This window comes from Nuphar pumila, chromosome 16 (genome assembly GCF_984573655.1).
Source record: "Nuphar pumila chromosome 16, dmNupPumi1.hap1.1, whole genome shotgun sequence".
Taxonomy (NCBI): Eukaryota; Viridiplantae; Streptophyta; class Magnoliopsida; order Nymphaeales; family Nymphaeaceae; genus Nuphar; species Nuphar pumila.
This window is the reverse complement of record NC_143264.1, coordinates 83,336,442-83,364,430: the sequence shown is the minus strand read 5'-3', so window position 1 is coordinate 83,364,430 and position 27,989 is coordinate 83,336,442. Positions and strand designations below refer to the sequence as shown.

The 27,989-nt window shown below is 36.1% G+C and overlaps 1 protein-coding gene and 1 pseudogene across 1 annotated transcript; both read right to left on the bottom strand.

Moving 5' to 3' along the window:
• Positions 1–11,325: 11,325 nt before the first annotated feature.
• LOC149813884 (PLAT domain-containing protein 3 pseudogene) lies at positions 11,326–12,263 on the bottom strand (annotated as a pseudogene).
• Positions 12,264–19,233: 6,970 nt separating this feature from the next.
• LOC149813883 (uncharacterized) lies at positions 19,234–19,554 on the bottom strand. The gene has a single exon (XM_089991219.1). The coding sequence runs from the start codon at positions 19,552–19,554 to the stop codon at positions 19,234–19,236; it is 321 nt and encodes a 106-aa protein (XP_089847345.1).
• Positions 19,555–27,989: the final 8,435 nt, after the last annotated feature.

Sequence of the window (27,989 nt, the reverse complement as noted above, 5' to 3'; positions counted from 1 at the left end):
CCATTATGCATGCTCGACAAATATTATAAATTACTATCAGATAATAACACATTAACATTTTTATCATGCAAGACAAACATACTTGGGTTTTTACTCAAATATTTACATAGATTCTCACAATTTTTTATAGTTTAACTAAAAACATGCAAATTAACATTCCTTGCACAATCTAATTCAGACAAATTAGATTTAAACACAAATATTTCCAGGACTTGATATTTAATAATTTGACAATGTATTAGGGCCCTAACGATTACAACAACATTCAGATCAGTCATAGATAAAAATTATTTATGTATCATGCTAATCACAATATCAAACTTCACACACAGGGTTTTGCAATCATAAGACAATTCATTTTAAAAATAAGCAATAAAATATACTAATAGAGCAAAATTACTATCTAAATTTATCAAAGATACAGAAGCACGATTATCAATAAAATCCTGATGGTAAAAAAAAAATAGAGTTTTCATGATTGCCATTTTTAAAGTATTCATCTCAGAATTTTCGAACAACTCAACAAGCAACATTTCATTTTGAACTTCTAAATTTTCAATTTCTAAAAGCTCCTTATCACACATCTCGATCGAATTTTCAGTACTATAATAGGGCTTTATAATCTTGACATTCTTATCGAAGATGAATTCACTAATAAGGACTGAGAAGTTATTGTTGACAATAATGTCAGTCGCATCTTGAAGGAAACTATTTCTTCTATGTGCTCATAAAATTTCTCGAAGACTGGTTCATCAAGATTGACACCAGACTTGTCTTCTATAGGTTTAATTTCCTAAAATGAAGAGATGTGGGACATCTCCTTATACATTTTCTTAAAAATTGGTTCATCAAGAATTTCACACATAAGAACATCCTCAATTTTAGGTGAGGGTTCCTTCCCGATTTCCTTATTGAATATCGGTCCACCATTCATTTCATGAAATGGCTCCTCGGGATGCTCCTTTGTGAAAATAATAAGTGTGTGATTAATTTCTTTATACTGAGACTCTTCTTTGCTATCTCAATCATCATTTTTCAATATGACTTCTTCAAATTGTTGAGATCCTAAGTCAGAAGAAATATAACTTCCTTCGTTCTGGCCACTTACACATGAGATTTTCTCAAACCTAACCATGGAATTATCATATTTAAATGAAGTGGGGTTGGGATGGGGACTAAAGGATAAGACATACATACGAGAGTTCTACCTCAATTCTCTTTATAAAAAATTCATATAATGGACCTTCAGATTTGAAGCACTAGACTCCCGACTGGATCTCCTAGGTGGATCCATCTTTCTACACGCATACGAGTACTGATGTGGGTCGGACCACCCACACGCCCTCAAGGATCGACGCAGATCTGATTTATGATGAAGCTCTTCTTCTAATTCTAATTCACAAAGTCTAGATTTTATCTTTGTCATCTGAGTTTGTTCAGCGAGCAATTGACTTTGCAAAAACCTCATTTTCTTATCTCGTTCTCACTCAAATTCATCATCATAGTCATAAGAAAGTGTTCTACGCATTCCTTGAGAAACGACTGACTGTTTAAAGGTATCGCGGCATTCATGCTTGACGATTTAAAGGTACCAGAGCACTTTTAGTGGGTTTGCTCAAGTAAGTTGATAAAATGGGTAGCATATCTAGTTAAGGTATGCATGGTTGAAAATCTACTACTACAGTGTTAGAATTCAAAAAATTTGAAGAACTCTAGTATCTTTGAGTGACTAGGTTCAGGTCAGGGGAAACTCTGATAAGTCGGGTAATAAACTTAATAAGATAAGCAACCCAATCAGATTCGAGCTTACCTTGTAGATGGTAGGTAGTACACCACTCCGGGGATACATATTTTTAGCTTTAAGCGGCAATGGCTCATTGGTTCCTAGTCCTTAGAGTTAGGGGACCCAGACTACCAATTTTTGTCCTAGACAGTAGCCCCACGTTCCTCTGCAGAAGTTAGGGATGCACCATACTATTTTAGGCCTTTGGGAGGTTCTCTCGGTTACTCAACCACTTTCTTAGGATTTCAGTTTTAGTTAGACATTCGGGTTAATAAAACACCAATGCATAATAAACCCCCGAATGTTCTCTTCTGTTATGGTTGTCTTGGCCTGCGAGTACATGCAGAATAATTTAAGAGAAACATTAAATTTAATTTCTTATCACTTAGACAAAAGAATGTGAGCTTTATTAATGAACATGTTAACTTGTGATTAGTTAATTGAGCATGTGATTAATTATTTAAACATGTGAATATTTATTTGATTAGGTGATGATTCATGATATGCTTCTTTGTGAGTTGGAATTGTGATATGCAATAAATTAGTTTCTTGTTACTTATTCCTTCATGTCATGCTTAGTATCGTGCTTTATTGTGTATAGTTATTCAATCACATTGCATACTTATTACACTGTACATCTGAGAAATTATTGTATTCTTCTATGCAAATTGATTCTAGTCTGACACAAATTATTTTACCATTTTTTAAAGTGAAGAGTAAAAGGTCAAGAGTGGTTGCAGGATGATATACAGATCATGACATATGATTTTTATTATGTTTTCGAGATGTTTAAATTTAATTTGGTTATTGTTAATTATGTCATTTAGTTATCCGGAACTCTAAACTTATGGTTTAACTTTTATTATAAATGAAATGAATGTTAGTTGCTTTGATGATTTTTGTGACGTGCCTGAAATGTTTAACCTTGTTAACTTGAATAATTTTACAGTTAAAAAAAAATTATAGCAAGTCTGATTAACAATATTGAATCTAAAGAACTTGAATCATGAACATAATTTGACGAGCACAACACCCAATCATATGCATAATACTTAAATCAGGGTACATGCTCATACTCAGGGACTTATATATATATATATATATATATATATATATATATATATATATATATATATATATATATATATATATATATATATATATATATATATATATATATATATTCGAAAAATATGCAGGTAAATATGCAGTTTGTATACTCAGGTAATAAAGGAAATCAGCTCATCCCAAAAAAAAAACTCTCATTCATGTCATTAGATACATAGAACACAGAAAAACCGACATTGCATTTTTTTTTGGGGGGGGGTACGGTGAGACATTTCATGCTTGAAACAGGGTATGTAAGCAATAAGTATAGTGAATCCTACTTGTGATTTGTGATTCCTGGTTTTTTTTGTTGATTTCCCCCTTCCAGCTGTCATGACTCCGTGAACTAACTTCTTTTTGCATTGTGTAAGAGAGAGGAAGAAGAAGGAGGAGCCTTCTTCTCAAGCCATCCAATTCTTTTCACCATTATTTCTTGTTCTTTCTTCGATCTACGGTTAAAGGTACATGTTCCCTCTCTTAAACCAAGTGAGAAACTGAATGTAGATGGGTTTTCCATGCATTATTTTGACAAAAATCTATGAGAAGAGTAGATCTATATGTTTACTCTAAAATATATGAAAGAGGATTTATGGATCCGCTTCCATGGATTCGTTTTCAATTTTATTCACATTTTCAAAAATAAATTTCTATGTATGCTCATTTTCATGCTAAAACAAAATTTATTTCATGATAAAAATAGTTTGTTATGTGTTTGCATTTTGATATTATAGATTTTCATCGATGATCCATGTTATGGATCATTAGATGTATGTAAGCACGCGATGAAATATTTTATATGCATATGTTCTTCATTAAAGGTATGCATAATGGTGGGTTATTAGCTTATGAATTTACGCAAATCTGAATATGCATGTGTACTTGAATAGGTATATGCATGTAAGTTGAATGTTCATGTTGTGTTTTTTGTACCTGCATACTTTACTGAATGAAAGTATGCATATTCATGCACATGTGAGCAATGAATGTCCATGCAACCTAAATTTGGATATTCATGTGCAGGCATCACTGGACCTATATACGTGTGTGTCTATGCATATTAAATGCATACCTTATTTTTGTTTCCTTTCAATATATATATATATATATATATATATATATATATATATATATATATATATATATATATAAAACATAGGGATATTTCAAGGTTTAAAAAAAAATGACTTAATATTTTCGGATGGCCTGACTTGCCAGGCCTTATTGGTGTCTCAGTTAGGGTCTAAGTGGCAGACCAACCAAACTTCATGTAATACCCATGAATTTTATCAGATAAATAAACTTGAAATTTATGTCCTTAAGCTGGTACAAGGTTGTTTTATGATTTTATTTGTTTATCTGTATTTGGATCTCAGATATCCTGTTTGAATCTTTGATATTTTATTTGGATCTTAGATATTGAATCTCAAACATTTTAATTGGATATTTAATACTAGATATCGGTTTAATGGATCAGATCTCTAGCATTGGACCCTCCATATCATGGTCAGATTTGATTTTGGATCCAGAATAAAGGAGTGGATCCACGAAGTTTAAATCGAAATTCTAATGAGAAAATTTCTATATTGGACCTATAACACTTTAGAGGGATTCGTAATGGCACATGCGATGGTTGGATCCACATTTCTTTATTTGGATCTTGGACATTGGAGAGGTAAATAGGGTAGTATTCAATTGAAATTTTACAACAAGTCACTTAGAATCCAAGATAACGTAATTGGATCCATAGAAATTTAATTTGGGTTCATAATCGAAAAATTTAGTACTTTAAAATTTGAAAGAGTCAGATCCTCAGATGGATCTGAATGGCCCAAAATGTGAACCCAACTATAAGTGGGTCGCGGGTCACGAGCTCGGTCGATCCAAACTCGCATACATGTTAAAAAGGTAATAAGTAGAAAAAAAAGTAAAGTGTATTAAAAGAGTGAATACGTAAACCCTAAGTAGGGTTTAAGTTTCTTTTTGTTAAGGATGTGAAGGGGCGACAACTGCGTAAAAATGCCTTTCACACAGCTGAGAAGGGGGTAACCGACCCACCTTCCCACCCCGCCACCCACGATCTCCACATCCTCCTCCATCTTCCCCCCTCACGTGTTTCTTAAACCCAATTCTCTCTCCCTCACGTTATCTTTCTCTCTGTTTTCTTTTTTCCTTTTCTCTTTTCTTTCTTTCCTTTCTTTCTTTTATCTTAAATAGACCAAGAGGAGGGTGATGCCCCCCCCCCTCTCCAGCCCTTTCTAGATGGGCTGAAGATGGGGAGTTTCCTCTCGTTCTCTCTCTCTCTCTCTCTCTCTCTCTCTCTCTCTCTCTCTCTCTCTCTCTCTCTCTCTCTCTCTCCCTTGCACGGTGCGGAAAGAAGACAGTTTACGGAGTCATGACAGTTGGAAGGGAGAAATCAACAAAATTTTTTAGGATTCACGATTCATAAGTAGGATTCATTGTGCTTGTTGCTTACGTACACTGTTTCAAGCATGAAATGTCTCACTGTAAACCCCCAAAAAAAGGAAAAATCCTTGCACTGACGTTTTTTTGTGTTCTATTTATCTAATGATGTGAATGACAATTTTTTTTGTGTGTGGGGGGGGGGGGGGGGTATAGCTGATTTTTTTTGCATTGCCTGAGTATACAACCTACATATTTACCTGCATGTTTTTTTAACATATATATATAAGTCCCTGAGTATGAGCAGGTACCCTGATTTAAGTATTGTGCATATGATTGGGTATTATGCTCATCAAATTCTGTTCATGATTCGAGTTCTTTAGATTCAATATTGTTAATCAGACTTGATATCATTTTTTTATCATAACTTAAATTTGTGAGTCTTGTATCTCTGTCAGTCATGTTATTGTTTGTCATAAAATGAATTTTTAGATGTAGGATTTTGATTCTTGTTACACCTTCTAAATGCTCAAGGTTGTAGTACTATGCATAGATAAATAAGTAAAGTCAATTAAACGAATAAGATATTCTGAATAAAATTGACGATTTGGTAGAACCTTATTGTTGGTACAAGGGCAATATTAATATTTGTGTTTCAGAATTTTTTTTACAAGAAAATATATGAACTGTTTTGTGAATAATTTGAATTCTTGAACATGCAGTCTGCAAAAAAATTTAGGCTTGTCCAACCCTAAGTTATGTTTGATCTTGGCATAAAACGATCAGACCTCTGATCATTTTGTATGCATGGTAGTTTGATCTTGTAGTTTTGTCCATTATCAGGTACTGTGTGTGGGAGTTAATTTTACACAAAGATATAGATTCCATTTTATGTTAAACAGCCCTGGGATATTGCCAAAAAGGATATTATACAATGTTATGCATAATCCTCATGTCCTTGGTTTATGCATGAATCACAGAAGTTTTACTGGGCTTTGCAGCTACTCTTACTCAAGCATTAAATGGTCTTTTATTCATACGACTATGAAAGTTCTATACCTTTTCTAGTTTCACTTATTCAATTGAAGTGTCTCATGTTTCTAATGGTAATCTCATTAAAACAAGGATGAAACAAACAACTCAACGGATTGCTTGTTAGGTACATAGCATAGGTTAACCACTGTTTATATTGTAAGGACATTGAAAATGTTAGAAATTTTGTTTTGAATGTATTTCAATTGTATCATGTAGTTGTCGACTGATATATAATGAAAGTTTGTATCTTATTTAAACAACCATGACAGTGACTAATATAGGTATTTATTTTGTGGAATCGGCCTTTTTGGTTACCATATGGTAATTTATGATTTCTAGTTCAGGATATTAAGCTGCATATAAAGTTGATGTTCAACGGCATATTTAGTTGTATATTAAGTGATACTCAAATGCATGTATAGTTGCATATTCAGTTGATATGCAAATGCCTAATTAATTGCATGTTAAGTTGATGTTCAATTTCATATGAAGTTGCATAATAAGTTGATGTTCAATGACTATTTAGTGCAAATTAAGTTGATGTTCAACTTCATATTTAGTAGCATATTCAGTTGTTGATTGAATGCCTATTTAGCTATATCCTTAGTTGATACTCGATGAATGTATAGTCGTATATTCAAGTGAGATTCAAATGCATATCCAGCTGCATACTAAGTTGATGCTCAAATGCATAATTAACTGCATATTAAGTCGATATTCAATTTCATGAGGCTACATAATAAGTTGATGCTTCATGTATATTTAGTTGCATATTAAGATGATGCTCAATCACATATTTAGCGGCATATTAAATTGATTTTCACATGCATATAAGGTTATATATTTATTGAGACGTTTAAATGTCATTAAGTTGTATATCATCTGGAATGATCGAACGCAAAGATGATTGAGAATAGATGTATATAAATGTACTACAAAAACTTTGAGATTACATAGCATGATCTCTAAATGAATCAAATGGGTCTCTGCTTGTTTGGCAAAGGTTGTCAGCGCACGTCACCATGTGTGAGACATGAAGTATAAAACTTAATGGTAGGTTGTGGCAATTTGTCATTGGTAAAAAGAAATGGTGATCTCTTAACCACGCCAGCAGGTCAGTTTACTGTGGGCATATAAGTGACAAGCGTGTATGTTGAGGGTCACACACTAGCCCTCAAAATTAGAAAATGAAAACACATGTAGATTCAAATATATATGTATATATGTGCATGACAGGTTTAAAGATACCAGGGCACTCGTGCTTGATGGTTTAAAGGTACTAGAGCACTCTGGGTGGGTCTGCAAAAGTAAATGGATAAAGGTCAGTTAACATACCTATTTCAGGTATGAATGGTTGAGGATCTACTACTACTGTGGTATGATTTAATGTTTTTGAAAACTCCAGTGTCTTTGAGGTACTGAGTTCAGATCAGGGAGACCCCGACAAATCAGGTAATACAAATTAATAATATTGTAACTCACTTAGATTCAGGCTTACCTTAAAGATGGTAGGAGGTACACAACTCCAAGAACATGTGTTTCTTGCTTCGAGCGACAATGGCTCGTTGGTTCCCAATCCTTAGAGTTAGGGAACCCAGTCTACCAAATTTTATTCTAGGCGGTAGCTCCATGTTCTTCTGCAAAAGTTAATGATGCATTATGTTATTTGGGCCTTTGGGAGGTTCTCTCGGTTATTCAACCGCTCTCTTAAGATTTTAGTTTCAGTTAGACGCTCAGGTTAATCAAACACCAAGCATAATAAACCCCTAAATGTTCTCTTATGTTACGGTTACCTTGGCTTGTGAGTACCCACGGGATAATTCAAGCAAAACTTAAATTAAACATTTTGTGTGTATCATTCAAACATAAGACTATAAAATTTTATATTTGTACATGTGATTAGTTATTTGACCATGTTATTAGTTACTTGAGCATGTTATTAATAATTGAGCATGTGATTAGTGATTTAAAAATGTGATTATTTACTTGAATATGTGATGATTCATTTCATGCTAGTTCGTGAAATATAACTGTGTTATATGTTTGATTAGTTCATGTTAATTGTGTAAATATGATATGCTTAGTCTCATGCTTTATTGTTCATATTTATTCAATTACATTACATACTTATTACATAGTATATTTGCAAAATCATAGCATTCTCCTACGCAGACTAGTTGTAGTCTGACATAAATTATTTTATTATTTTTTAAGAGAAGAGTAAAATATCAAGAAAGGTTGCAGGATGGTGTGCGGACCAAGATATATGATCTATTGTGTTCTCGAGATGTTATGTTTCATTTTAGTTATTGTTAAATATGTTATTCAGTTATTTTGAACTCTGATCTTATATTTTAAACTTTTATTAAAAATGAAATGAATATTAATTGCTCTGATAATTCTTGTGATGCACCTGAAATGCTTAGCCTGGTTAAATTGAATATTTTCGTTGTTTAAAAAAAAATTGGGTTAAATTTTGGGGCGTTATAGTTATGATATCAGTGCTAGGTATTGATCCTGGGACCTGTGGGTTATTGGCTCACCATGCTCTGTTGCTCATTGACACAAACATGCTTTATACAAGCTGTTTGCATCCTCACACCATGTTGAATGTTTATTCTTCACAAAAATTATGGTCTCCAAAAACTTAGATCTTCCTGTATTATGGCTTGGTATACTCGCGATGTATGCTCCTCACAAACCATATAAATTTTGCTTTTGAATACCGTCTCATTCAGGAATAGACATGGACTAGGGATGGCAGTGGAATGGGGTGGGGGACAAGGTCTCCACCCCGCCCCATTTCAAAATCCTGCCCTCCATCCCTGCATGGGTTTTGATTTTAACCTCTATTTCCACCTCAATCCCCATTTCATGTCCTCCATCCCCGATCCAAACGGGGGCGAGGCAAGGCGGGGCCCCATTTTCCCTAGGCCGATTGCCATCCCTAAAGAAGGATTGGGGGCAGGGCAGGGTGGGGCAAAGCATGGATCAGGGCGGAGACAGGTGAGGCAGGGGAAAGCGTAAATCCATCCCTGCCTCCATCCCTGCACGAGTTTTGATTTTAATCTCCATTCTTGTTTCATGTCCTCCATCCCCTGTCCAAACAAGGCAAGGTAGTGTGGGGCCCCATTTCTCCCTGGTCCACTGCCATCTCTAACACGACTTTCAAATCCAAGTTGTTTGTGTCTTATGGCGGGTGGACTTTTTTTGTCATTCTTTGTCATAACCTCGAGCTAGGTCATGAGAAAATCTACTGCTATCAACTACTCCTACACAATTAAATTAAAAAAAAAAACTCAAATTTAACATAAAATAAGCAATTAGACTGAAAAAAATACTTGTAATTCATTTATCAACCATCTTACAAAATCCCTGAGCATTTACAAGAAACATAAGAAAACCTAATTCTAAATTGAATATAAGATAGATGCATTACATAATAAAATTCCAAATATAAATAAAAACCTAAACTAAAAATTAAATCCAAATGAATCTCTTAGATCTATATTGCACACTGCTCTACTCTTGCATCAAAACTGCTCCACGATCCAGTCTTTCTTGCCTTAAAATCGTACATCATCATGTTCCCCGAAATAAGACGTTCTTCTTTGGGCCTCTCCAAGCACTTACCAGATAGGTTTCATTGGAGTTCTAATTGATATGCAATGCAAAATGTGGAATTGTCATAGGCTCCAATTGCCTCTTGTACATGTGGTTCTGAACCTTTTTTTTTATATATTTACACGGATAAACCACCACAGGATTAGAAACATAGCTGCACTAGCTTTGTCTCTCGTACTTACGATCGTTGTCCTGACAGTGTAAAACTTCACGGGCTTACCCTTTGCCTTCAAGGAGCACCCAACCTTTGGCTTGCACAAGAGGTGACACCCATGGGATTTGAACCTAGACCGCCTACCTAGCGGCCTAGGCCTCATCCCAGTATGCCAAACCCCTTTGGGGCATGTGGTTCCAAACTTGATGAAGCAATGTTAAACGTTGCCACTTTAGGACAAAGCTGATTTTAATTAACACAAGTACACTTGTTGATTTCAATAAAAAAAAAAAGGCTTATAGCTGAACAAGTAACATAATGCATTTTAAATTTGATACAGCCTCACCAAGAGGGGTTGGCTTAGTGGGGTGGGGCCTTGGCTGATTGATCAAGGTTTGATTCTCATGGGTGGGGTGGGGTGGGGTGGGCCCTGGGGGCAGGGGTTCTAGCCTAAGAGTTTTAAGCTTGGCAGGCGGTGAGCAAGCGCGATCAGGTCTTCATGCCGGGTGCAGTTTCTTCCAGTTGTAAATTAAAAGAAAATCGAAACAGTCATTCAAAATCTTACTTTTCATGTAATAATTAACGATAATTGTTTGTGGTGGTATATGTATATAAAGTTTTCATGCCTTTATAAGCTGCTAGGAGGCTTCTAAGTCCTTGAAGGGACATTTGTTCTCTTATTTTGAAGGATATCATATGAAAAATTCTCTCATTTGGAAGAGTTGGAAGACTATACCTTGTTTTTTCACTCACATTTTCCTTATGACATTCTCACTTGCAAACTTGCCTTAGGGTGTGTATGATTGCTTGTCTGATATTGGATGAAACAGCAGGCAACAGCCAGAACTTGTTTTTGTAACAACTATACTGCGCCCAATGTTTGTTTTGACTGGACAAAAAAAAAAGTTATTCTTTGTATTTTGGTGTATGGTTTTTATGTTGTATGGGATAACTTTGTTTTGGATCGCATGACTTGATCCGCCTCACCATATAAGTGTTTTAACGTGTTTATTATGGATTTTAGCCCGGACATGAATCTTAGATTTTTTAAAGCGGTGTTCCAGTAAAAGGGTATCAATGTTGATGAGCGCGACTTACTTCCGGGACACGCCATCAAACATGCTTTTATAGGGCACTGTAAAGGGAGAGCGGAGTTTCTAAGCTGCTGAAAGACAGCACTTGAAAAAAGAGGAAAACTAAGTGATGTTGATGATGATGACGATCATGCTGTTGATGATGATGCCACTGATGATGATGATCCATAATGGGCATTAGCGCCATAGAAGACGGACCTTCCAGCTGGATTGGTGGTGGTAGTACTAAGGACGGCACAGCCATCGATGAGAGAGGTGAGGAGGTAGGGTGGGACGTCCAAGGACAGCCACTGACGGACGTAGAAGGTGGTCTGGCTGCACCCCAGGAACGGTCCCGTCGCCGTCACCTCCACGTACTCACAGTACCAGCCAGGATGCGTCCCCCTACCGTCGGATGTGAGGTTTAGGTAGCAGATTGAACGGTCCAGGCACCTCCCACGCCCGCTGAAGATGTCGAGGTTGCCACGCTCGAAGTAATCGTGGCCGTCCATCATAAGCCCCCATAACTCCAAGTCCGCCACATGGACTCCCCGACTGTTAGAAGAATCGGAGACGGTGAGGGAGATCTTGGAGTCGGTTCCGCCCTTGATTATAGACCCGGTCCGGACGTAGACGGTGTAGACGCAGTCGTCGTCGCTCTGTCATGACATGCATCCACACATCCATACATTCACGATCATGATTATGATAAAAATGACGCCTACATTCAATGTTGTCAGTATCTGTATCAGCCCTGAATCGTTTGGCCAACGATTCAGTTGTATCTGCCTATACCGATACTCAGGTGATGAATCTTTCTGTATCGGCCATAAAATAAATAAAACATTACGTATCAATCAGGACGTGACACGTGTTAAAATAATTAAAATAATATTACAAATTGTTTTTAGTATTTTTTATAATTATTAAAAATAGCCGATTCAGGAATGATGCGTATCAATTTTCTGCTGATACACACAATATGTATTGGCCCATAAGAACTAGAGAGGAAGGAAGATACATTTCCTTGAAAGAGATGCCCATAAGGGAAAGTGGTTCCCCGTGTGGAAGGGAAGTGTAACCCCATTTTGATAGGAAAGACAATCTTTTTGTATTTATTATGCCCATTCCACCACGTATTTCTTGTGAAAATGTTTGTTTTACCCCACTTAGGAAATAGGCCCTCTTTCATAGGAAAGGGGCCTCTTTCCTTGGAAAGGTTACGAAACAAGCACATCATTGGTCTCGACATGATTCTGATTCGGCCTACCATTAACCATGATCATCACAGTCATGCATGATGCTGATGCTGATGATAATTATGATTATCATGATAACGACAATAATGATGATGGTGATGATGGTACTTACAGGGTCACTGGTAGCGACGTGGAGAATGAGGATGAAGAAGAGGAGAGCAGGCAAGAAGTGGCGAAACGGACCCATATATTTTCTTTCCTCCACTCTTTTGATAATTTGAGAGAGTGATCGACGATGGGCGGGGGAGGGGCTTTTATAAAGGGGTGGCTGACAAAAAAAAGCCTCTTGCTTCTGAAATATTTATCAAGGGTCAAAACGTCTTTTCCTAGGGTGCTGGACTTGTTCATTGCGCTACTACTGCGCTCTGAATATTTGACTTTGACCAACGGTGGCTGCGCTTATCTGGCAGGAGCAGTTAGTGCACGTTACCTTGTGTTGGGACGTTGCAAGTTCAAATCCCAATGGTATAGTTGTATAACTGGTAAGCGTCTGCCTAACCCCAGCTTTCTCTGTATAAAAAAAAAATTATTTGATTTTGAATGTGGCTGGTGCATCACTCGTCAATTGACCAAGATAGGCTTAAAATTTTGGGGGATGTAAACGGTTAGGATTCACATGGGATGTAGTCAATATCATATTCAACTAATTGGATGTTAGCTAAACGGATTCAAATTTGATGGTTACAAGCTTATACCGGATCCGGCTTTATGAATTTGGATATCTGGCAAATTTGGAAATTGATCCAATTCGGTAGCAAAAACATCAAAACCACATCCACATCCGATTATAATCTGATATTGTTTTGGCTTACCAAATGCAGCTAAATAAAATCAAATCCAGTCAGATGTATAAAATCCGGTTCATAATTGACATCCCTAACCACGGCTTGTCGTGCCATTATAATCCATTTTTTTTTTACTTGTTACTAGTCTTCAAATAGGTCCAATAAATGGGGACAATTTAGGTTGGGATCGTGGGCTTGCCGCTCATAGGTTGGAAGAGATCTAAGCAGATACGATTTGTCATTGCATTTTAATCGGCAATAATTTGTTTTTTTTTTACGTGTGTGTTTTTTGGGCGAGAAATTCAATCTATCGGCGATATTTGTGACTATGAATGCAATCAGCTTTTTACCTAATTGGTTTCGATTTTTTTGGATCCCAAACCAGATCCAACCATTCAGTTGATCAGATTAGGAAGGTTTTTATTAAAGGTGTCAATGGTCGGGCTTGGTTCGGACTCAGGTGAAACCAGACCAGGACCCAATTTTTGGGTATGGTATCGGGTCGGGACTGATAATTGGGTCCACTATAAGAAAAAACATACCCAGACTAGCTAAAAACTACATGAACCAAACCCAGACCATACCTGGTAAAATAATATTGTTTATCATTTTTACATTTAAAAATTGCGGCTCTTAATCGAAACTTTGGTGGGGCCAGGGACTTGTATAAAATTTCACAAACTATACCCAGATTCATGTACAGCTCCGAATTATCACCATACATGAGCAGTGTTGTGAGAGGCGTTTGGTCCGGGTCGGTACAGGTAAACCCGACCCGTTGACACCCTTTTGCAGGAAACTCTGAGAGCATTTATGACAATTGAAAAAGGGGGCTCACATTATTTACCATTCATGAGCAGTGTTGTGAGAGGCGTACGCCTCACATGCGAGGAGCACGCTCAAGGTACTGAGGCGCACCCTCAGTACCTGAAGCGTTCTGGAATTGCTTTGAATACATAATTATCTAAAATAATTTCAAATATAACACTGTTTGGATTTCCCTCACTATGATTTCAGCTAAATGTTTGATGCAAGTTTCAATAGCATTAATAGCTCCCGATTAATTGCGTGGTGGCAAACCACTAAAAATCTTGCATTAGTATAACTAACTTAAATTTACATATACCTGTATATAAGTAAGAGATGTGCGCAAATTAAAGTGCATTGCTGAAAAACTATAGTTTCATGATAGTTCTATTGCATGTATGCATTTGATATGTCAAAGAAAAAAAAAACATATGCATCACTAAGATTTTTTTTTTTGTTTAGGCCGTTTTTGATGGAAACAAATTCAAGGTTATAATTTCAAAAATTGGGAGCTATTTATTTTTCAAGTCCTTCAAAAACCTTATATTTACTAAATCAATCATCAAACAAACTCATATATGTATATAACAAACTCATATATGTATATTTATATTAAAAAACCATTTACCAGTGCTATTTTATTAATATTATATATTTTATTATTTTGATCATGAAGCTTACGCTTCAACGCCTCGAGGCTTACGCCTCGCTTCATAACATGCTCAACGCCTCGCTTTGCCTTATTGCATTTAACAACCTTGTTCATGAGGATCCAACAATAGGGGTGGTTGTTGAAGAGCGGCATTTTGGAGAATACCTGAAAAACCAGACCAAGTTCAAGAAAACCTTCGATGGGGGCAGATCAGGTGCAATCACATTGCACATTGAAAGTGTGCCGCTGCACCTGACCACCCTTCATCTGTGGGATACCGCCCGTCAGCTCAGCTGTGGGGCCCAACAATGAGATGGGATGCAGACATGTGCAGGTGCAGCGATACATTTTTGGTGTGTAGTGTGATTGCACCTGATCTTCAGTCCCATGTGGCAGTGTGGATGGTATTGGTCGTTAAGGGTGGTCAGGGCAGCCCATGGGCCGGCTGGCTCAAACCAGGCCTAGGTCCAGCCCGGCTCAGCCCGATTATAAATGTAAGTCTAGGTGCATGTGCGTGTGTGCATATATAGAAAGTGGTGTATATATAGAGAGGAGGGATATGGTCCACTGTTGTACTCCCCATCAAAATTGGCATGTTAGATACGTTCTTTGTTAAATTTGACAGTATTGATGTGATTTCCATGGTTGAAAACATATGAATAGACCCTAAGGCACACCTTTTTTTAGTTAGGGTTTTACTAGGAAAAAAATCAACTCCAAAATTTCTAAAACTTTTTATGTTATAAAATCTTACCTCAAAAAACTTAATTCAAGAGTCTAATGAAAATCACATCTATAAAGTCAGATTTGCCAAAAAAACATATCTAAAATAAAGATTTTGAAGGAGTAAACCATATATATAGGTGATGGTAGCTGCCTAACACTTTTTGGCCTACCGCCATTCTATTAGACTGTAGAAGGGCTTTTTTTCTAATTTTTCTAAAACCTGTGTGATCTTATGGCAATCGACTCTTGGATCGTTGGATTCCAACACACAGATAGGTTTTATAAGATTTAAAAATCAATGGTCTACAATTTAAAAAAATATTTAATACTTAAAAAATATATTTTTATAAAAAAATATGATCCAAGTGTCACTTCCTATTAAGTCTACCATGCCAAACACATATGAAGGGTCATATTTGCAAAAAAATAACTTGAAAAACCCTATTCGCTAGTGGTAGGCTGGCGATAAGACCAAAAAGTGTTAGACAATGACCATTTTTCACACACACATGTATATATATATATATATATATATATATATATAATGAGAAATAAGGAGCATGGATTTTTTGTTCTTATCTTGAATCTAACTCTACAGATGTTATCTACATGCCTTGTTTTATAAGAAACTGCTTTTGAATCATCCAATTTTGATGCATAAACAAGATTTTTTTAAGGCTTTAAAATCAATGGCTCATAATCTTCATAAATATTCAAGTAGTCAAAATTTGCATTTTTCATTGAAAACACGATTCAATGGTTGATTCCTAGCAAATTCACCATGCCAAGCGCTTCCACATGGTTGGATTTGCAAAAAAAAAAAACATTAGAAACACCCATATTTGTAGTTCTCATATTTTAATGATTATATATATATATATATATAGGAAAATTGAAATATGTAAAATGGTATGAGAAAATATTTTTATAGTTTTTTTTTTGCAAATCTAACCCTGCAGATGCATTCAATGTGGTTCATTTGCTTGGAATTGTTTATTGGATCATCGTAATAGGATCAAGAAAAATGTTTTTTTTATGCTTGCATATTTATGAAAATTATGAGTCATTGATTTTCAAGCCTTAAAAGATCTTTTTATACATAGTAATAGGATGATCCAAGAGTCTATTTCTATAAAACCATGCATCTAGATAACATCTGTACGGGAAAATTTAAGAAAAAAAAGCCTATGAAAATCTGAGTGCCAGTTTACATATTTTAGTTACTATATATATATATATATAGGTTAAATGTGTGTTTGATTTGGACATGCTTTTCTACATTTAATAAGGGTTTTATTTTGGGTTGATTAATACTTGCTACATTCAACTTAGCAAAACACTTCTTTTGGGGGGGTTTCTTCGTTACATCCAACATTATAGATGTCATTTACATGCCTTTGATTTATAGGAACCTGTTTTTTAATCACTGGATTTTGACATGAATGTTTGTTTTTCATCAATGCAAAATTCAATTGTTATGAATGCACTGATTTCTTTTTTACTAAAAAAGTATGGTTTTCATTGAAAAGAAGTTATCCAAAAATCGGTTCTTACTAAATCAACCATGCGAAATGCATCAATGACTTTACATTGAGGCAGCTTGCACCATGAGATTCCAACTAGATTATAAGTTCAAGCAATTGTAGCGACATATATGCCTCTCTTTTTTTAAACCTTGATTGCTCCCATTGAAATCCGCCAATAAGCTTTAATATTAAAAAGAGCAAAACCCATACGTTGACAAGAAAGGGAAACATAGAAGAGAAACTTATAAAATTAAAAAGAAAAGAAACAGATGAGTTTCTCCTTAAAAGAGAGGGAAAATGGGAAAATAAAGAAATAACATTTTAGTTGGGTTGACATTAAATGTCACATCGATCATATGGGCTCGAGTAATTTTTGTAAGCAAATTTTTTTCTTTTTTGAGTCAAGGTGGTGGATAACCCTTATAGGATTCGAACCCAAGTCTCTTAGGAGGCATTTGATTCGACAATGACATGGTGTCATGTCCTCTCAACCAAGCAGTTATTCAACCACTCATACAAGTGGGATTTGAACTTACAACGTCTGGTCACATGGTGACTTGCACAAACTGCTCCTAACAAACAGCAGCTGGAGTGTTGGTGAGAAACTATGCCACATGAATATGGTTGTTGATGAAAATACGGCCATAAAGTTTTTCAGATATTACCATGTAATAAGATGAATAAAAGTCAAAATGAAGTATTAGTGTGACATAGGAGAAAAGCAGTTGGTCGTTACTAACTAGAGTGTCAATGGGCCTGGTTTACCGGCACCCGACCCAAACCAAACCCTATAGGGTCCGGGTACGGTGATAAATAAGAAGACCCGATTAAGACCTGGGTCTGGACTCCAAGGTCCGATTAATACATGGACCCGAGTATAGTTTGTGAAATTTTAGACCAGATTCAGGCCCATCCCGAGTTCCGATTAAGACCCATAAATTTTTAATATAAAAATGATAAAAAAAATATGGCTTTACCAGGTATGGTCCGGGGTTGGTTCATGTAGTTATTATCGAATCCAAGTATGTTTTTTCTTATAGTGGATCATATTAGACTCGGGTCTGGACCGGATACCATACCTAAAAATCTGGTCTTAAGTCTGGTTTTACCTGAATCTGAACCAAACCCGACTCGTTGACACCCCTATTCCTAAACTTCTACTTTTTTGCAAGAAGTGCCCATCCTTAATTATTACTTGAACCTACGCCTTCACGCCCAACTGTTATAATTGTACCCAAGCAATGTTAAAGCCATTTCTAAAATTCTCCAAGCACGTTTGAGCAGAAATCGTGCAACATGCACCAAGCCCACAGGATTTGATAGCCAATCAATTATTAAAATAAAAATAACTAAGAAAACCATGAAAATATCTGAAAATAAAAAATAATTAAATTTCATATCACAACTTTACTTTTTTGACTTTTTTTATTGTTCATTGAGATTCCCTAATCTAATAACCCTCTGAAAGATAAAACTTATGATAATCTAATAAAATCTAGGTATTGAATATAATACACAATCTAATATTTATTATAAATGAATTAAATACTAAAATAATCCACATAATAACAAAATTCAAAATATAAATTGAATCCTTAACTCCTGCATGGCAATGACTTAGATGCATGGGGCTGATCAAGTCCTCAACTAGGAGTTTTACCTATCCGGAACGCGGGCCGATTAAATGACCCGATTCTTGGTGAGGGTTCTGCTCTTCAAACCAAAAAAAAAAAAAACAGATACTCATGGCAGCATAAGTTTATATTAAATATAAAATAGATAGTGGGAATTGGGCAAAGAATTTCCCATTATACAAAGTGACCAATCACGAAGAACCCGTCATTAGTTTTCTTTTCCTTTCCATCCTTTGAAGGAAATCCAACGAGTACCAAACAAGAGAAGATCAATATGCAACCCATTCTTCATAACCCTTTGCTTTGATGGTGGTTTTTTTTTCCGATAGGAGCTCCGATTAAAACCATCCAATTCCAAGCAAAAAATGATGATTCTGCGGCGCCTTTAAATCGACCGACAAACGAATAGATACAAACAACCCAACAATAGTTTTTATTCGTTTTTTTCTCCTTTTAATTCCGGATAGAAAGAAAAGCATATGAGCAGGCAGAAGCTGCAAAGCAATGGATTCTACCACTTGAGAAAACCTAACGATTTTCAAGTGGGGGGCAACATATAACACCTCTTTGATGCTGTATCATCAATACCCACAAACATAAACTTGACAACAACAATAATGAGAAGAGGAAGAAGAAGAAGAGAATCAATAATCCAGAGAAGGATAAGACTAGCAACCATGAATGAGGCCGGAGCACTTTTCCTTGATCCACCGGATGCCCTTGCTAAAGGAAGCCTTCACCTTCCCCTCCACGGCGTACGCCTTGTAACTGGCGACGCGTCTCCTGCGCTTCATCTCCGGGTCGTTCCATGACTTGCTAATGGAGATGCCCTTCTTCCTCTTGGCCTTGTTGCTGTTGGAAGCGGCGGCGATTGGTGGTGGTGGAGAGGTTCGAGGCTCCAGCCGGGTCTGGTTTACACTGAACGTCTTCCCTCTCACAATCTCAATCCTTCTGTCTCCATACGTTCTGTTATGGCCGTAATCAGCCATGGAGATAGAAAGAGAGAGGAGGGAGATGGAGAGATCGTGAAGCAGAAGCCAGACCAAGAAAAAACTAAAAAAGAGACAGGATGGCAAATGAGAATTTATAAATAGAGAGAGAGATGGTTGTTTCTCTGAGTAGTTTGACTTGGCCGTTGGGGTCACAAGGAGGATATACAGCCAATTCTTGGGGAACAAATAGTTGTATTTGGAAGACATGGTTAACAATGAGGGTCTTTTTTTAACAGAAAAGAAAAACAAAAAAAATCTAGCCCACTCGATTCCTCTCCATATTTTATATGGTCAATTTACCCAATGCTCTCAGATCCGGAGGCTGAATCGATTTTTAAATGACTGAGAGAATCGGCAGGTTTTGATTCTGAACGGAATCCAGCTAATCAGCCCATCTTTAACCAATCGTAAGACTTGTGTCATTGAAATACTAAAATGATATTCAAAATATTTTTAAATATTAAAATAAACTAATACCTATTTTGGAATTGATTTTTCACCGATACAATATGAATTGGTCTATTTGCAACAATAATGATAAGGCAATGAGATGATGGTCATTGTGCACTGCTTCAAGACTTGACAACATTATCTTATTGGTGCCTAGTTCTTCATCAAGACAGACAATATCGTCATGAGCTATTTTCAAACACATAAGAAGTTGACGCCAAAGCAACCTTGTTGAGAGATGTTTTGGCTGAATTTGACTTTGCCTTAGAGTACAAGGTTGGGAAGACCAATGTAGTTGTGGACGATTTGAGCTGCAAGGCTAAACTGACTATTGCGCGTGCAAAGCCTTTCGAAGTGCATTTTGAAGGCATTTTGCTAAGCCGCATCCGTAAAGGTACGCAACAAGATCCGACAATGCAATATCTTGTTTCTCTGACACAGGCATGTAAGACCCAACGATTTTGGCTACAGGATGGCCTCCTCGTGACAAATGAACAACCCATCTTCGTGCCACTATATGGAAGCCTCCACTAAGAGTTGCTTAAAGAGTGTCATGATACATTATGGGTCGGTCATCCTGGTCAGGAGCGAACCTTAACCCTTCTTGAGCGTGGCTACTATTGACCGCAGATGAGAGACGACGTGGAGAGGTATGCATGAGCGTGCCTTGTCTGCCAGCAAGACAAGGAGACCAACCAGAAGACAGTCGATCTCCTTGAGCCTCTATCGATTCCAAAACGTTCTTGGAAAAGTATTTTCATGGACTTCATTGTTAGTCTGTCAAATATAGATGGCACCAACTCTATCCTTGTGGTGGTTGATCATTTTTCAAAGTATGTCACCTTCATCCCAACTTCTAAGGAGTGCCTTTCAGAAAATACTGTTGAGTTATTTGTAAAGCATGTGGTGAAGTACTAGGGCATACCAAAGATCATTGTGAGTGATCGTGATGCTCGTTTCACGGATAAGTTTTGGCGTGAAGTATTTCAGCTACTTGACTCTGATTTATTATTTTCAACAAGCTTTCATCCACAGACCGATGGGCAAACAACGCGTATCAACGAGATACTTGAGCAGTACCTTAAGCACTTTGTTAGTGCCAACCAGAAAAATTGGGTAAAGCTCTTTGACGTAGCATAATTTTGTTACAATCTACACAAGAGCGAGTCTTCAGGCCACAACTCGTTTAAAATAGCCACAGGGCAGCAGTCGCTGACCCCTCATACTCTTGTCGCACAATAAAATGAAAGGTCATCCATCGCCTATCAGTTTGTTTGAGACTGACATAAGCAGAATGAGTTGGCGAAGACATTCCTACATAAGGCGACAAAGAGAATGAAGAAGTGGGTGGACAAGCATCATCGGCCCGTTGGGTTCCAAGTTAGGGACCAAGTGTTGATGAAGCTTTATCCTGGTCGCATAAGCATCTTTCGAGGATAGCACCACGGACTGATCAGAAAGTATGAAGGACCATCCACCATCACAATGAAGGTGGGCAAACTGACGTACAAGCTGAAGTTGCCCCAAATTTCAAGGTGCACCCGGTGTTCCAGGTGTGCAACCTTAAACAGTTTCATACAGATGGTGGAGATTCAGAACGTAGTATGTCACAATGTGCTCCATCATGCAGAGGGCCTCAGTAATACAATGAGCCGATAAGCACCTCAGTTAGATCCTTCACCCCAAGGTCAACTACTTGGGAGGATCGAAAAAATACCTAGTGCAGTGTGACGAAACAACAAAACTTACATGGGAGCTAGCTTTCCGGATGAACAATCGCTACCCGACTGAAATCAGGGCTTACCATGAAACAGATGACGTCGAGGACAACGCATGATTTGAAGAGGGGATCATGTTCCCTTGTGACTTACATTGTAAAGTTGTGTCTAGAGTCTATTTTGCTTTCGTTGAGTTTGATGTAAGCTACTTGGTTCAAATTAATCAGTACCCTGAATGAGCAACTCATATACTTTAACTGCAAGAGGTCTACAGGCTAAATTATGAATGTATTAAATGCGTTGAGCTTTCTTTTGTTCACCCTCATTGTGATTGCAATTCTTCTCACTTTATTCTCTCTTGCACTCTAATTACAAGCTTCTGTGACTGGCAAGCAAGCGACAATAAGACTTGTGGCAGTAAGGAAGGTCCATCGCGTCGCACTGGCCTATTGAAGGAAATAGGTCTGTGACACATACCTTAGCTCATCTAAAAATTTTTGCTCTCTCTTCTTTGGATATTCTTGCCTTGAAACTTTCTGCATTGAAAATATAAGATTGTTAGCACCGAATTTAAATTTGTAAAATATTTTAATATGAAACTTAACTCCCAAAGCAACATAAACATTGTAATTGAGATGCTAAGGGTGAAACCTTAAGCTTGAAATATCCACTCACTCCTTCGATCTTTGATGTTTTCGTGTGTCCATTATCTATGATAAGCTATATAAAAGTCATGCATTTTGCATGAATTTTCACCAAATATAAAGATGACAAATAGCTCATAAGTAAATTTGCATAGTTTTTTCTAGTTGGCAGTCCCCTAAACAGACTAATATCACAGACCAGGCAAGACTAGCAAGACTAATTGTTACCCAGTTTAAAAAATGGAAAAATAAAAAATTATAAATGAATTGGTAAAATGAATAGAAAACGTGTAAAATTGATCAGCAATAATCATATAGAAAAAATATAACATGTGCACAAATGTAAAGAAACAAGAATAAAAAAGTGCCTTTTATGGGCTTACAAAAAGACCATATTCAAAAGCACAAAGACCACTTATGGGTCAATCACATAGACCACTTAGGGGCCAAGAACACAATAAAAATATAAAGATTTGTATAACTAAATTCTTGAGAAATCATTAGATTTTACAGGAGGAAAATGCCCTATTTATACACACTATGGCCCTTGAGAGCCCTTGGAGGTCCCAATGACTCTATGGGATGATGACTATAATGCCCTTAAAACAAAACTAAAAGTCCTACAAATAAAAATAAAAGATTGTTGTGCCCCTAATGGACACAACCTATTACAAGACTGAGAAAAGACTAAGCTATTACAATGATAAATATATATATATATATAATGTATATACATTATATATATATTTATATTTATATTTAATTATAATATATATATATATAATGTATATATACATTATATATTTATATACATATCTTATCACCCTCCTCAAATTCACAGTGCCACAACTAAGAGTTTGCCAAGGAGAAATTGAAATATTGGTGACACAAGTGTTTTGGTAAAAAAGGTCTCACAATTGATACTCCGATGATACATATGGCAATGTAATGTTCTTTTTCAAGAATTCTTCTTTGACATAATGACAATCCATTTTGATGTGTTTACTCCGCTCATAAAATGTGTGATTGTCGATGATGTAAACTGCACTTTTGTTGACACAACACAATCTGAAGGGTTCTGCTACATGAACTCCCAAGTCTTTTAACAATTGTTTCAACCATACCAACTCATAAGTAGTGGTTGTCATAGCTTGGCACTCTGCTTCTATAGAAGATAAATATATTTTTTGTTGCTTCTTGCATTTTCATAAAATCAACAAATCTCTTACAAAAATACAAAAAACTGTAGTTGAGTGACGATCATTCACATCTCTTTTACAATCAAAGTCTAAATATGCAACAAATTTTAATAGAAAAGAATATGACAAAAATAAACCATAACTAATACTAGATGAATCTATGTCATGATTTTGGGAATATCTTTTTAGGAAACATAGTGGATGATCTTTGGTACGTCGAGTATAAGTTTCAACTTCATTATGTGAATGGTCTATGTTATCAAGACCTTCATTCTCATGTGCATCATGAATGTCCTCATTGTCACTTTCATGCACATCATGATATCATTACTATCATAATCAACACCTTTATTATGTTCGTTAGCAAGATAAAAATGAAACAATTTGGTCTTATCTTTATCAAACCCATTTTCATTTTCAAGAAATGTGACATTTCTCGAAACATATATCTTGTCATTTCTTATTTCATAACATCTACAATGGTAGATGATGGCTCTCTTTGCTCGTAGAAAACCCTAAAGGTGCACAAATGCATAAACTCATAAAATAAGTGAATTTAATAAGAAAACCCTAAAAAAACATTTATAGGACTTTGTTATAAATGGATCAGGTTCACACAATAGGGGCTTCATGATGTGGAGTCAACGACGAAGATGATCCACAGTCTGAGATCCCAATGGATCTCCACGCGCATAAGCTCAATTTTTTATTTTAACAGTAGAGTCTGAACATGACTCAAACGATCTTCGATTAGAGGTAGGGGCAGTCTATTTTGACAGTTGGTGCGAACACAAAAGAGATGTAAAATAAGCACACCTTTTCAACGGTTCTGAGAACATAGATTTTGAATCTGTGATGACTGAGATATGATAAATTCACTGAACTGAACAAACAAATTGCTATGGTCTAGCCGAGGGGCAAGCTATCGACTTCAAGAGGGTTTTCGGACCCTCAGACGGCTGAGTTTGGAAAAACTCAAAACAAACGAGTTATGCATATTTTTCTTATCTTTCCAACCAGCCCAATTTTGTAATTTTTGAATTAAAACATAGAAAGTTATGATAAAAAAACGTTGATTTATTTTAGAGCCAAACTGCTCGAGAAAACGATTTGGGATTTAAGCATGCAAGAAACAAGCTAACTTTTCAGACAGTAGACACTTGACTCATCAAATTTTTATAATATGAAAATTGTTAATCAAGGTGTTATCAGTTCAAAACATCAATTAGATTGACAAACAAGGCAATATTAAGCAAGTTATGACTCAAATACAAAACTCTTTTAGGAAATGGAATAAATAAGCATGCAGGTCACATTCAAACAACAAAATTTGCCAAACTTTTTAGACGTTTCGCGAAATAGATTTAGACAAAATGCTAAACATGAAAGTTGATAGGTTGAATGTCGGATTTTCAACAAGCCAAAGTTCGTAATTTTTTGTTCATCCGTTTAGGAGAACCAAATAAATTACCAAACTCTATCAGAGGATTTTAATCACTTGCATCCGACTAAAACACAAACCCGAATCTTGAAAATACATTTTTAGATTTGGTAAAAATGCAATTCTAACAAGTGAAATAACAAGAAACCTCTATTCCAACTTAATCACAATCAATAGTTGTTCAACAAGTTCAACACAGTCCAAAATAACAAGAAGTCATAACAGTTGATTAAGTCATTCTGACTCAATATTGCGTTGTAGATATGTTAAGTGCTAGAAAGGTGTACAGTGGAATAAACACTATTGAGAGAGAGAGAGAAGAAAACAAGCACACACTATTTACGTGGTTCGAAGCCTACATCCATGGGCAGCAAAGGAGCAACTTTTTCACTGTCAAAAAGGAGAATTACAAAGGTAGATGATGGCTCTCTTCTCTCGTAGAAAACCCTAAAGCTGCACAAATGCCTAAACTCAGAAAATAAGTGAATTCAATAAGAAAACCCTAAAAAAAATATTTATAGGACCTTGTTATAAATGGACCAGGTCCATACCATAGGGGCTTTGTGTTGTGGAGTCGGCAACGAAGTTGATGCACAGTATGAGATCCCAATGGATCTCCACGCTCGAAAGCTCAATGTTTATGTTTTAACAGTAGAGTCAGAACATTACTCAAACAATATTCGATTAGAGGCAAGGGCACTTTGTTTCGACAGTTAGTACAAACACGGAAGGGATGTGCAATGAGCAGACCTTTTCAATGGATTTGAGAACGCAAATTTTGGATATGTGATGATCGAGATTTGATAAATTCACTAGACCGAACAGACAAATTGCTATGGTCTAGCTGATGGACAAACTATCAACTTCAGAAGGGTTTTCAAATACTCAGACAATTGAGTTTGGAAAAACTCATAATAGACGAGTTATGCAGAGTTTTCTTATCTTTCCTACCAGCTAAAATTTGTAGTTTTTAGATTAAAACACAATGAGTTATGATGAAAATACATTGATATATTTTTAGAGCCAAACTACTCGAGAAAATGATTTGGGATTTAAGCATACAGGAAACAAGCTAACTTTCGAGGTAGTAGACGATTGATTCATCAAATTTTTATAACATAAAAATTGTTAATCAAGGTGTTATTAGTTCAGAACAATCAGATTGACAAACACGGTAATATTAAGCAAGTTATGACTCAAATACAAAACTCTGCCAGGAAATGGAATAAACAAACAATCATGCAGGTCACATTCAAACAACATAATTTTCTAGACTTTTAGACGCTTCATGAAATAGATTTAGACAAAACAATAAACATGAAAGTTGACAGGTTGCATGTAAGCTTTCCAACATGCCAAATTTCACAATTTTTTGTTCAGCTGTTTTGGAGAACCGAACAAATTATCGCACTCTGATAGAGGATTTTAATCACTTGCATCCGACTAAAACATAAACCCAAATCTTGAAAACGCATTTTTAGATTTGGTAAAAATGCAACTATAGCAAGTGAAATAATAAGTTAAGAAACCTCTATTCCAACTTAATCACAATCAACAGTTGTTCAACAAGTTCAACACAGTTCAAAATATCAAGAAATCACAAATCATAAAATCTCTATCATGAAATTTCAAGAAATGCTAAACAAGATAACAGAAAATGCTATATGTTTTTTAAGCCACAAGAACTCAATCTTCATCATCCACACAGGTTGTCCACGACGTGCTGGGGCTGATGAAACCATGAACACCACCATCGAGGACACTTGAACACACGCAACACTTTCACACATTCAATCACACACTCATACTCACAATCCTTCACGCCCAAAGTTAACTCTTAGCACCACAACACAAGGTCTTCTCCCTTGTGAACTAGCAGACTCCCACGCCTAGCACCTTCACCTCCTTTTCAGATTTATTTCTTCTCAAAATAAAAAGAGCCACCACCTGGTCGACCCCCCCTAGGGAAGATACCTCATAATGGAGGTGGAGCTTTCCCAAGGTTGCCACCCAAAAATGGCCACTCACAAAGCTAAATTTGAAATGAGCATTTTAAACCTCTCAACAACTATCTGGACTTTCAAAGTCAAGGCTGAATTCAAATGAAGGCCATGGCTGTCCACTTGAAGTGGCACCACCTAGGGTTCAAGTGGTTTGGATCTTGGATAAGATTCAAACAACTATATACATTGAAACCCTGCACAAAATTAATTGCAAATAAAATTTTCATAAAAAAAAAGAAAACTACCATGAAACCCCATACACCCTCTAGTGCCACAAAAACATCTTACATGACATTAGAACTATCCGGATCCGTAGAATCCAACACCTATAAAAAAATAAAATAAAATAAAATAAAATAAAAAGAAATATCTAATATAATTCCTTAATTTGACAAAATAAATTTGAAAAAAAATATAATTTCTGAAAAGGTAAAAGCATAAATCTCAGAAATTGAAATATGATAATTATAATGGATTTTGTTTCTCGAAGATCCAATTGGACTCGAATAGTCCTACATGTAATTGGATTTGCAAGGTATCATATCTCGGATCGGGTCTGATTAATTAGATTTGAATCCAACTCATCTTTACTACCACCATGGACTTATAAAATTTATCTCAATATGGGTTTCTTACTTCAATGTATTTGAATGTAACTAAATAAAAATGCAAGTTTTATCAACTTTATTTTGTGCAATGTTACACCTTGTTTCAATTATAACTTGGTTCTTCTCATTCATCACGAATGCATCGATTAGGAACTTAGTTGGTTTAGTCTCAAGGAAAAAAAAAACTTAGTAAGTTGAATTCCTATATGACCCCCATGGTTATAAATACCACTAAATTATGAAAATCTTGAGATATAATCACAAGCCATGATTATTTTGTGAAGTTTACAAAATCTTACATGTCTTAAGGGCACATTTGTGTGTCATGGAAAATGGGTGTTTTCCGTGAAAACACATTGACGAGCATAC